This window comes from Sminthopsis crassicaudata, chromosome 1 (assembly GCF_048593235.1).
Source record: "Sminthopsis crassicaudata isolate SCR6 chromosome 1, ASM4859323v1, whole genome shotgun sequence".
Lineage (NCBI taxonomy): Eukaryota > Metazoa > Chordata > Mammalia > Dasyuromorphia > Dasyuridae > Sminthopsis > Sminthopsis crassicaudata.
This window is the reverse complement of record NC_133617.1, coordinates 31,952,282-31,964,836: the sequence shown is the minus strand read 5'-3', so window position 1 is coordinate 31,964,836 and position 12,555 is coordinate 31,952,282. Positions and strand designations below refer to the sequence as shown.

Here is a 12,555-nt window from a genome sequence, read left to right as displayed (position 1 = left end):
ATCCATCAGAATTGATCCTCATATAGTACTGTTGTTGAAGTGTATAATGATCTCCTGGCTCTTCTCATTTCACTCAGCATCAGTTCCTGTAAGTCTCTCCAGGCCTTTCTGAAATCATCCTGCTGGTCGTTTCTTACAGAACAATAATATTCCATAACATTCATATACCATTTTTTCAGCCATTCTCCAATTAATGGGCATCCACTCAGTTTCCAGTTTCTGGCCACCAAAAAGAGGGCTGCACAAACATTCTTGCACATGTGGGTCCCTTTCCCTTCTTTAACATCTTTTTGGGAAATAAGCCCAGTAGTAACGCTGCTGGAACAAAGGGTATGCACAATTTGATAAGATTGGGGATTTAAAAAACTCTATTTCCCTTGTGACCAGGGGTTCCTTTGAGATCAATTAATACTGGGGTATTTCTAAAGATGGTATAATGGAAAGGGCATAGGATTGGGGTCAAAGGACGTGGACTTGAATCTGTGAGCAAATCCACTCAATCTCTCTGGGTGTTCATTTTCTCATTTGTGAAATGAAGGGACTTTGACATTCTCAGCTCTGGAAAGGACTTAAAAAGTTATCTCATCCCCCTTCCACTCATTTCTTCCATCTCCTCATTTGCCTCTCTGACAATTAATCATCCAGCCTTGGCTGAATGTTTAACAACTGGCTCTCTGGCAGGACACACTTTCCAGTGGAATCTGTGCTATTAATATTTTTGCTCCATTACTTTCTTGAGTCTAGATAATTAACAAAATAATGAATCAAATTGTGATTTGTAAAGCACTTTTGCAAAGTACTTTATGTCTCATTTAATCCTTATAATGACTCTGGGAAGTAATTGGCTCCGTTTTTCATAAAAGGAAACTGAGACTAAGGGAGATTATATAAATTATTCAGGGTCCCATAGGTAGTAAATGACTGAAGCTGAATTTGAACTCAGGTCCCAAACCAGAGCACTATCCAATGTGCTGCCCAGCTGGTTCCACCCTGTGAACCTGTACTTCTTGGTGGGCATTTATTAAATACTGTTTTGTTAGGCTCTGTGCCAAGTGCCGAGGATTCAAATAGGAGCAAACAAGACAAATATTTATCCTCGAAGAGTTTCTGTTCCAATGGGGGAAACAACCTGGAAAAGACTGTAGACTCCAGATACATGGAGGGTTGGGGGGGAGGTGGGGGGCAGAGGGGTTGCAGGTCCATACCCTTGATTGGAACCCAGCTTCCTGGGCCTCTCAGACACAAGCTTCTCCCTCTGCATCCTTCTCCTAGTCAGCAGGGCCAGGAGCTGTCCTTGCCCTGGAGTGTAAATCGATAATAATTTCTGTGCTGCAGAGAAAAATCTCCATTGATGGTTTCTGGAGTGACACGTTGGGCATTTATTTTACAAAAAGGCTGCAGTCCCCTCAGGCAGAGGCAGCGGAGGGAAATCGATGGAGGCTTCAAGCAGTTTTTCTCCGGCCTATTGGAGAGCCTGAATGGCTGCTCTGAATCGGAAACTGGGAGGAGGGGCCTGGGTCTCTTCTGGGGTCCTGCCTGCTTCAGGCGCAAAGCAGAGGCCAGGGGGCTTCAATGCCTTCAAGTGGAAACTCCCACTTTGCTCTCTCTCTCCTTCTCTTCCCTTTCCTTAGCCCTTTTCTCCTTTCTTCCTCCTTTCCCTTCTTTTTCCTTCCTTTGTTCCTTCGTTCCTCCCTTCTCTCCCTCTTTTCTTCCCTCCCTTCCTTCCTCCCACCTCCCTCCCTTCCTTCTTCCCTCCCTCCCTTTCCTTCTCTCCCCCTTCTCCCCTCTCTCCTTCCTTGATTTGGGAGGTGTGTGGGATAGATCACAGAGGGGACATGACGCCTGCAAAGCATTTTGTAAATTATCAAGTCCTATACAAATGTCTGCCCTTTGGACCCCGGCGCTCAGGAGAACATCAAGCTTGCAGTGGGTGGGAGCCCGTCATTTCTTGGAGAGGGACACTGAGCCCCAGGGATGTTCAGTGCCCCCCTCCTCCCACCAGTGCAGGTGGTAGTTGCAACACTGGGATGTCCAAGAGCGGCAATGCACTTCTCTGGCTTGGAGGAAGATTGCGCCTCCCACCCGGGGTGCCCCCTCGAGCCTGCGCAGGACCCCGCCGTGGCCTGGGGGGGCACTGCTAACGCTCCCCCCTCTCCCCAGGTCGGAGCCGTCGGATGGGAGAGCCCCCGCAAACCGGATGAAGCCGCCGCGGGCACCATGTCATCATGTGTCACTAGCCAGCCCGCCCCGGCCCCCTCGGAGCGGCCCTCGGCCCGGGATGAGCCCCCAAAGCCCTGCGAGGCCCTGCACGGGCTGTCGTCCCTGAGCCTCCACCTGGGCAGCATGGAGTCCTTCATCGTGGTGACGGAGTGCGAGCCCGGCGGGGCGCAGGGCCAGGGCCGGCCGGACGAGCAGATGGAGCAGGGCGGGGCGCAGGCCCCCGCCGACCCCGGGCCCCAGGCCCGGCCCCTCCTCTCCGGCCGCAAGCTGTCCCTGCAGGAGCGCTCCCAGGCCGCCCAGTCCCCCGGCGGCAGCGGGGGCGTCAACGGCCGCTTTATCTACCCCTCCCTGCCCTACTCTCCCGTCAGCTCCCCCCAGTCCTCCCCGCGGCTCCCCCGCAGACCCACCGTGGAGTCCCGGCACGTCTCCATCACCGGCATGCAGGTAAGCTCCCAGCCACCCGTCCCTTTTCAGGCACGGTGGGGGGCGGGGCGGATGGAGCTTCCTTAGAAGCTGCCTTGGAGTAGACCTCTTCCCCATTTTGCGGATGAAGAAACTGAGGCAGAGGAGATGAATGAAGTCTCGGAATCACGTGACTAGTAAGTACCTCAGGTAAGATTTGAAGCCAGGGCCTAAAGTCCTGAGACCTTCCCACTTTTCCTCCTCAACTCGCTTCATTCTCCTGAGCTCCTTTCCTGCGGCTCGGAGTTGGGGCCCATCAGGCCCAGCAAAACCTTACACAGACAACCCGGGATTACTCCTGCTTTTCCACTAGATCTCTATATTGTCTATTATAATCATATTGTTTATCTGTTATGCTGTAATTGATTGTGATATAGAAGAGATTGAGAGAGACAAGGCTGGGGCCCTGCCCCCGGGGAGTTTCCAGCTGCTGGAAAGGAAATCCCTCCCAGGCAAAGATTATTTTCTGCATTGTTTTTGTATCTAGCACCTAGCAGGACATGCTGCCTGGCACACAGAGGTGCTTAATAAATGCTCATTAGGAAGGCTTAGGTAAAATACCGGTACAGAAAAAATTGCACTTTGTCAATCTGAAGGGGAAAGGTGTTGTTTACTAGAACAATCAAGGAAGGCTTCCCAGAGGAGGCTGCCTCTCAAGCTATGTCAGGTCTGAAGGGCAAAGGTGTTCTTCACCAGAACAATCAAGGAAGGCTTCCTGGAGGAAACTGCCTGTCAAGCTATATCAGATCTGAAAGGGACAGATGTTGTTTACTAGATCAATTAAGGAAGACTTCCCAGAGGAGGCTGTCTTTCAAGTTAAGTCAGATCTGAAGGAGAAAGTTGTTATTTATTAGAACAATCAAGGAAGGCTTCCTGGAGGAGGTTGCTTATGAGATGGACTTCATGGGATGACCAGCATTTATGGTGGCCAAGGATGAGAAAGAAGGGGGGGGCATCCCAGGTGTAAGGAAGAGTCTGAACATAAGCAGAGTCCTGAGAACACAGCAAATGTTCACGGAACAGTCGAGTTATATGCATGAAAGGCAGTTATCTAAGATGAGCCTGGGTGAGCAAGGTGCTCCTAGGTTATGAAGAAAAGAGGAATGGGAGCCATGGAAAATTCTTGAGCACAGGAGTGAGAAGGGTCAGATCTATTTGGAAGAATGATTCTTTGTGAAGGCTGGATTGGAGGAGGGAGAGTGAAGAAGTCTAGACTGTCTAGATTGGTGGCAGCAGGGGCAGTGGTGATCCAGGGATCACACTGTGGTCCTAGAGGGGAAAAGAAAGAGACGAAGATGGATGAGTTGTAGATGTGGAAGATTTCCCAAAAGGGGATACCACTGGGTCAGAAGGAGAAGTCAGGAGGCAGGGAAAGTTTGAAAAAAAAAAGGGGGGGGGAAGTATTCTATTCGGTGCATATTGAATTTGAAGTGCCGGAGAGAAAACTAGAGATAATTTAGTCCCCACCTATTTTGCAGATGAAGAACCCATGCTCAGAGAGGTCAGTTTTTTGTTTGAGATCCCATGGTCATGTGCCAAGCCCTAATTCTCTGACTCCAAATCCATGTTTTTTCCTGGAAGCCCACAATGCTCTGCATGGAGGGGGCAGGTGAATGCATCTCCCATTTAATGACTTTCTCCTCCACTGTCTCCATCCCCTACCCTGCCTGAACTTCCTGAGCATATTTCCTTGAAGGCTAAACTTGGGGCTTTCGGATTCCTGCCAGAACCTTTCCTGGGGCAGGCCGTAGCTCCCCAGAATTAGGGCAGGCAATCCTGGGGCCCTTTCTTGGGGAGGGTCTTTTCCAGATGGAGATAAATGAGACTCACTCTGGGTTAAGCCTCCCCTCCCCAGACCAGTTCTCGAGTTGAGGCTCCTGGTTCAAATCCCCACTTCTGAGGCTTTTGGGACAAACCATTTAAACTTTGTGGCCTTGTTTCCATACCTCTGAAATGAAATTTTAGAGATGAAATCACCTCACAAAATAAAATGACAGATGTGGAAACTGAGGCAAACAGGGTAAAATGACTTAAATCTTCCTGATTCCAGCTTGGTGCTCTATCCACTATGGCGCCACCTAGCTGTCATTGACCTGGTTTACATTTTGGTTCTGCCCCTGAATACCCATATGATTTTAGGTAAGGCACTTAATTTCTCTAAGCGTCATTTTTCTCACCTCTGATCGGAAAAGGTAGAAGGTTTCTCCAGGTCCTGTTCTAGATCTCCAGTCCTAATTAACGCCTCCTTCAGATTCCTCCTCAGGCAGGGACTTTTTCTGAGCACCAGCCTGGCCCAGTTCCACCATTGCTCATTTACTGTCTTGCTACGGTGTGAGCTGAAACTTCAGAGTTTTTTCTTTTTTTATTAATTTTATAATTATAACATTTTTGACAGTACATATGCATAGGTAATTTTTTACAACATTATCCCTTGTACTCCCTTCTGTTCCGAATTTTTCCCCTCCTTCCCTCCACCCCTTCCCATGGCAGGCATTCCCATACATATTAAATATGTTATAGTATATCCTAGGTACAATATATATGTGCAGAACCGCATTTTGTTGTTGTTGTTGTTGTTGTTGCTGCAAACTTCAGAGTCAACCATATGGCTCCCCCAGCCCAGGTGAAATTGCAGTGACTTCCTCCCAACCTCATAATTAGGGAAGTTGGGGCTTTTACACTCAGCCGGTCTACCTCCTCCTGTTCTTGTGGTAATCACTCCCTTCTGGGGGCAGGTTCTGAAATGTTCAGCTGGGTATCCCCACCTCCAACCACCATTTTGTTTCTGCCCCCCTGGCAACCGTACCACCGAAGCCACAGGCCCCAGGGATAAGTAATGCAGCCAGGTGGCCTTGGTTACCAGCTGTGGGCCTGAGCAAGCCTCTTAGCCAGTCTGCCTCAGTCTCCTGATCTTTAAAATGAGGATAATTGCATTTACCTCACAGTTTTTGTGTGAATAAAATAAAATAACAAATGTAAAGAACTTAACGAATTCATCCTCTGCCTGCCCCTCCTCCAACCTGGCCTGAATTTCCTGGGTGTGTTTCCTTGAAGGCTAAACTTGGGGGCTTTCAGTGAACGCTGGGATTCCATGGCTCAGCTCTGCAGTTTCCTGTCGGAACCTTTCCTGGGGTAGGTTATAGATCTCCGGAATTAGGTAAAGGAATCCCCGACCCTTCCCTGGGGATGATCTTTTCCAGAAGGAGGCAAATGAGATCCAAAGCAAGGAAGGAACAGGCCCTAAATTTAAAGGGCTAATACTATTACTCAAATAATAATAACAATAATTATAATTATTAGCTAGAAATGTAATGATTACTATTATGTTTCAATACAGCTACTAGTTTTACAATTATTAATCACCAAACAAGGGCTAGAAGAAATTAATTAGAAGATAAAATGGATTATTCTGATCATGTGAAATGGAAACATTTTTGCATAAACAAAATTAATACAACTGGAATTAGTAGCAAGTGGTAGATGAGGGGAAAACTTTGTATCCAACATCGATGGAGAAGACCCTCTTTGTGGGAGGTGGGGGCAGGGATTCCAATATGAGGGAAGACATTGCAGGCTTATGGGATGATCCCGTCAGGAAATGACGCATGTTGTGGATGGGGAACAAGGCTTGTTGGGTGGATCCATTGCACCCTCCAGGTCACAGTATCCTCTTAGCTGGGCCAGAGCTTGGAGGTGTGGTCCCTTAGGGCCTCCATCTCTTTGTTGGGTTAATTTCCCCTTCTATGGCTCTTGAGCCATAGAATCAAGATCCTTAGGATTAGAGTCAGGGAGACCTAAGTTCAAATTCTGCCTCTGTGATCCTGGCCAAGTAATTTAAACTCTGTTTGCCTCAGTTTTCTGAACTGTAAAATCAAGATAATGTTACCTTCCTTACCAGGCTGAGATGGTGTTTGTAAAGTGCTTCGTAACCCTCATAACATTATATTATACAACACTATATATAATATTTAGTAATACAGTAATTATATATGATAATATATTATGTTCTCTAATATGCAATATAATATGTTACATTTAATGTAACATGTATATTATAAAACAGCACAATATAATAAATAAAACATAACATGTAATGTAATAAATCTATAACACATACAGTAATTACACATTACATACATATGTAATATATGTGTATTACATATACGATAATTACATACACTATATATTACATGATGCTTTATAATAGATAATGTTATGCATTATGTGTTATATAATGACATATCTATTCTATAACATGTAATATACATGACATCGTATTAATATTAGCTATGGTTGTTGTTGTTATCATTACTGCTTTGTTTTCTACCTTGCACAGGGATCTGGCAGGAGAAGGGCAGTAACGCTTTTTTCTGCTTTCTTTCTCTCTAACGGCCCATGAATTGCTGTCTGGGGCTTGCCTCTTCAGGCATCAGAGTCCAGACATTTTGTGAGTGTCTAGGAGGCCTTGGAGCCCGCCTCCTACCGTCTGGGCCTAGCCAGAAATGCCTTTCAGGTTTTTTTTTTAAACTTCTGTTTTTTCCCCCAGTTTATAATTATTTATTTTCTCTTCCTCCTTCCCTCCTACCCCTTAATAGGGATGGCTCTGACATTTTCTCCCTTGTCCTCCTCTCTCCCCTACAGGATTGTGTACAGCTTAATCAGTATACGCTGAAAGATGAGATTGGGAAGGTAAATAAAAAGAGGGGCCTGTTGGGGTCTGGGCTGGTGCTTCCCAGATACTGGAGGGCGGTGTGGGAGGAGGAGGGGAAGGAGAGATGGGCGAGGGGGAGGCTCCCCTAGAAGAGGGGAGGATTCCATTCAGTTTGGTTAGGTTTCTTTGTTTTGTTTTGATTTTTAAAGAAAATTAAAGTTATTTCTGTAAGAAAAAATCCCACTTATCCACTAAGTAGCAAAGACATTGTCCCATTATGGTGATGGAAGCTTTGAGCCAGATGGAATCTTAGGGAGCATCTAATCCCATCTGGACTTGGGTCAGAGCTTTGCTAAAGCGAGCCAGACAAATGCTTTTTCAGCCTTTGCTTGAATATCCCATTGAGATCACCTCAGTGGGGAAACTGAGGCCCAGGAAGGGAGACTTAAGATCCCAGGAGTTAGCAAGAGGCAAAGAAAAAGCAATCTGTGTCACAGCCACTGACTGGGAAGCATGCTGGTGATCTCCAGGGAGGAGGGGAGGAGACTTTGGTTGGTTCAGGTCAGCCCAGTCCTATTGCAGTGAGGATTTGGTGCATAACAGATCATAGATTTAGAGTTGGAAAGGATTTTAGAGATCATTGAGATCATTCCCTTCATTTTACAAATGAGGAAACCGAGGCACAGGTTAAATGACTTGTCTAAAGTAACCCAGCTAATAAATGTCTTCAGTGGAACTTGAACTCAGGCCTTCCCACTCCCCCATCTTGATTTCCCTGCTATACCCTTCTGGTGGCTGGAGCATCATGGCTGCCTAAGAAGGACAGCCCATTATTTCACACGGAGGGCGCCGGATGGATGCTCCATTATTGTCTTTAGTGAGAGAAATACAAAGTATGTTTGTGGCTTCGTGCTTAGTGCTGAGAAATAAATGATGTGGAGAAAAGACCCAGAGAAAATAATCAGAATCTTGGGCTGGGCCCTGGCCTGGAAGTGCTGGGGGAGAGGGTTAGAGCAGTCTAGGAAGGCTGGGCTTGACCCTGCAGGCTGGGTGGGAGCTGGAGAGGTGACTGGAGAGGGACGGCAGCTGTGACTGTTCCAGGTCTACGGGTGGGACTATAGCAGGCGACTGTAGGGAGCTCTTGGGGAATCCTCCTGCTCCCGGCCCAGGGCATGATGGAAGGGCCTGGAGGGTCATGGGCGTGCTCTCCTTCATTCAGGGTTCCTATGGAGTGGTCAAGCTGGCTTACAATGAAGACGACAATACTTACTATGTGAGTATCTGGCTTCCGGCCCCTGGGGGAGCTTTTCTGCACCTGCCACTGCACAGATTCCTCACTCCTGGCTGTGATTAACCCTTTCCAACTCACTCCTTTTACATATGGGGAAGTTGAGGCACAGGGAAAGGAAGAGGGATCATTAATTTAGAAAGGGCAAAGGCTCTAGAAGCTATCTCGTCCACTTTCCCCAATTTACAGATGAGAAAACTGAGACCCAGAGAGAAGAAATGACATGATCATACCATAGTTTTGGCACTTGAGTCCATCTCGTCCACCTTCCCCAACTTATAGATTAGGAAACTGAGGCCCAGAGAAGTATTATTATAGATTCAGTGCAGGAAGGGTCCCCAGAGGCCATGGAGACCAACCCCTCCTTTTACAGATGGGGAAACTGAGGCCCTGAGTTCGGGAGGGATGAAGACACTTGCCCCAGTTTCACAGAGAGTAATAAGCGAGTATCTGAGCCAGGTTTGTACTTAGGTCCTGTGCAGACAAGCCCAGCGCTCTTTTCCACAGAGAGAGGGACAGAGTCTTGGGTTTGCTGCTCACTGCTGTGTGGCTGACTTTGGCCTTCTGTAAAATGGAGAGTTTAAACTACTCTTAATAGTAATAGTAATGACAATAGCTGGCATTTGTGTAGTACTTTGGGTTTGTCACATAGCCCACACACATTATCTTGTGTATCTTCCCAACAACTCTGAGAGATAAATACAATGATTGTTCTCATTTTACCAGTGAAGCAACTGAGGCTGAAAGTGACAAAGGCAAATGACTGGTAAAGTTCTTAGGTGGGATTTGAACTTGGCTCTTCCTGCCTTTGAGTCTAATATTATATACTCAGTGCTATCCGGTTGCCTAGGAGCACCAGAGGACCCTCACGAGGAACCCTTAGTGCTAAAGTGATGATATAATAATAATAATAATAATAATAATAATAATAATAGTAACAGCATTTATGTGACACTTTAAGGTTTACAAAATGCTCTGCATGTGTGATCTCATAGGATCTTAGGAGCCTAGAATATGATCCTATGCTGAAATCATCCTTATGTGTTCAGAAAATGCTTTTGTTCCCATTTTTTTGCAAATGGGGAAACTGAGGCAAGGGCTCGCCAAAGTTGCACGATGAGTTGCTGGCAGAGTTTCTCCTCTCTTTCAGTACATTTTCCAGTTGTCTTGCCCAAACCTGTCCCCTGGCCCCTTTCTCTGATTGGAAGCCCTGGCCATTGGAGCGCCCCACCAGCTGGGAGGATCCAATGGGGAATTACTGTGTTGTTCTGGACTCAGTGGTGACTTGAGGCCACGAGAGCCCAGGGAAGGCCGGGGCTCCTGGGCAGAATCCAGCGTGACTCATCAGCAGTCACTTAGACCTTGGAACTTTTCTCTTCCAGGCCATGAAGGTGCTTTCCAAAAAGAAGCTGGTGCGGCAGGCGGGCTTTCCACGTGAGTGTGCGGGGATTAGAACTGTTCAAGGGAGGACTGGTTTGGGGGTATCCCACGAGCACCCAATGACCGAAGAGAGCAGTCTGGGCTGGAGATGGGAGCCACTGAGGGGACTGGAAAGGAGATGTTCTCTCAGCCAGGCCTTTTAGTTCTGGCTGTCTCAGCCTCCCCTCCAGACACCCCTCTCCTTGGCTTCTGCCTCCACTTTTCTTCCCTTGGTCTCTATATTCTTCCTTCCACCTAGCTTCCCTTCCAACCTCCACCTATTGGCCTCTACCTCCCTCCTTTCCCTGTTAGCCTCCGCCTTTCCCTCTCCTCCATTCCCCTCCCTTTGGTCTTTACCTCCTCCCTTCTCCTCTTGGCCTCCCCTTCATCCTTCCCCTTGAGCTCTTTTCTATCCCTCCTCCCCTTGGCCTTCATTCTTCCCTCCCCTTCCCTCCATCCTCCCTCCCCTTGGCCTCTACCTCCTCCCTTTTCTTCTTCCACACTCCTCCCCCTCACCCATCTGCCACTGGAAGAAGTACAGAAAGAGAAACAAATGATAATTTTGTTACTACCTTGTTAAGTTTAATATCCACTTAAAAGAAACAATACTGTGTATAACAAGTTCTCTCTACAATCATTTGCTTGTCCATTGTGTGTTGCAATGATTATGTTTGTTCATTATCATTCACAAGCAAAAGAAAATTGAAAAAACATCCAAGAAAAACATTCCAACTTCCCCCTGATGTATAAATAGAGCAACTGGAAGACCTGCTGATCTTCGCTTTCTTGGCCGCCATGTTGAGCTTGCAGCCCACTAAATCCCCAGGCATTTTTCCAGACAAATGGCCATCTAATTGTGCTTTCCCCATCTTTTCCTCTTGTTCTCATTTAGGTGATTTGTTTTTACCCAATTGTTAGTCTTTCCATTGATCCCTACTAAATTTCATTTTCTTTGATTTGGGCCAGTGGGTTAGCTTGGCCCAGATTATCCAATCAGAAAGAAGAGGCATTTATGTTGGGTCTTAAATCCTGGCTGGGGTAGCAACAGGTCAGGGGGCATTTTGTGTATAAAGAATAATGTGAGAAAGGCAGGAAACAGGAGAGCCTGCAAACCATAGGCGATAAGCAGACCCGTTGGGTTGGGATATATGGTGTGTAAATGGGAATAATGTGAAATTAGTCCTAAAAAGTTTATTAAAACCAGGTTGTACCTAGAAATGCAAAATCATGAGCTTGATCTCCATCGACTGGGCAGCAAGAAACTAGCAGTGGAGAGGTCTCAGACCTTTTCTGGGATGGTTAGCTCTTCTTTCAGGTGCATCAGGCCCTTACAGTGTGGTATGTTTGTTCTTCCCTATCAGGACGTCCCCCACCCCGCGGTACCAAGCCTGCCTCGGAAGGCTGCATCCAGCCCAAGGGCCCCATTGAGCAGGTCTACCAAGAGATTGCTATTCTCAAAAAGTTGGACCATCCCAATGTGGTGAAGTTGGTGGAGGTGAGACCCCGGGGAAGTGGGAGGAGAAGGGTGAGGGCAGAGCAGTTTTGAGTTTAAGCAGTCTGTATGGTAGAGATGGAAAAGACATGAGGGCTGGTTTAGGAGGCCTGGAGATGGCTGTCATCTGAGCTTTTCCCCAAGTACTATGTGCTTACGGCAGATCAAAAACTGGAGAGGGACAAAATAACATATTGCTATTTTTATTTATATGTTACCTACATTTACCAGCATATTCTCTCATCACTCTTCCCAGAGACCCATTTTTTTATAACAAAGAATGGATAAAAGGGAAAAGAAGCATTTTAGCAAAACTGATGTATCCAAAAAGATCAGACTTATATACAATATTTCCTTTCCATAATCCTTCACTTTGCAAAGAAGATGGAGGGAAGTGGGCCAGTTTAGATAGGTCTGTTAATCATACAGATGTTTATTTGCCTGCCTTATAATAAATGTGGAACAGCTAGGTGTCGTCATAGCAGCTTCTGGAGACGACAGCTCGCTACAGCCTGGAGTCATGAATGTGTTCAAATATGGTTTCAGACACTTCGAGCTGTGTGATCCTGGGCTAGTCATTTCATCCTGTTTGCCTCAGTTTCCTCATTTGTAAAATGAGCTGGAGAAGGAAATGGCCAACCACTCCAATGTCTCTGCCAAGAAAAGCCCAACTGGGTCATGATGTGTCACACAATGGAAATGACTCAACAACAATCAGTAAACAAGACAGAGAGACCAGGAGCTGCAACTTTCTGGTCTCAGAATTGGAACTTGATGCATTTGTAGAGAGGCGGTGTGGAGTATTAGACAGTTAGGGAGTTTTAAGTTCTTTGGAGTTAGAGAAAATTAAGTTCAAATCATGCCTCAGGCTTTGAACCCAGGTCGTACCGACCCTAAATAGTTATCCCCCTCTATCCCCCTGCATAGCCTTGAAAAATCTTCCCAAACCCGAGTGGGGAAGGTGTGTGGGGAGAGGAGAGACGGAGTTTGTCAGGATTTATGCAGTTGTTAGAAGTCTGAGTG

General features: G+C 46.7%; 1 protein-coding gene across 6 annotated transcripts in view; it reads left to right on the top strand.

Moving 5' to 3' along the window:
- Positions 1-12,555, top strand: part of CAMKK2 (calcium/calmodulin dependent protein kinase kinase 2) — a 67,115-nt gene that overhangs the window by 23,980 nt on the left and 30,580 nt on the right. For all 6 annotated transcript variants that reach the window (XM_074297840.1, XM_074297851.1, XM_074297812.1 and 3 more), the window contains exons 2-6: positions 2,161-2,664; positions 7,324-7,371; positions 8,553-8,606; positions 10,004-10,055; positions 11,402-11,535. In XM_074297840.1, the coding sequence (XP_074153941.1) occupies positions 2,218-2,664; positions 7,324-7,371; positions 8,553-8,606; positions 10,004-10,055; positions 11,402-11,535 (735 nt within the window). In that variant the 5' untranslated portion in view covers positions 2,161-2,217. The remainder of the gene's footprint in view (positions 1-2,160; positions 2,665-7,323; positions 7,372-8,552; positions 8,607-10,003; positions 10,056-11,401; positions 11,536-12,555) is intronic.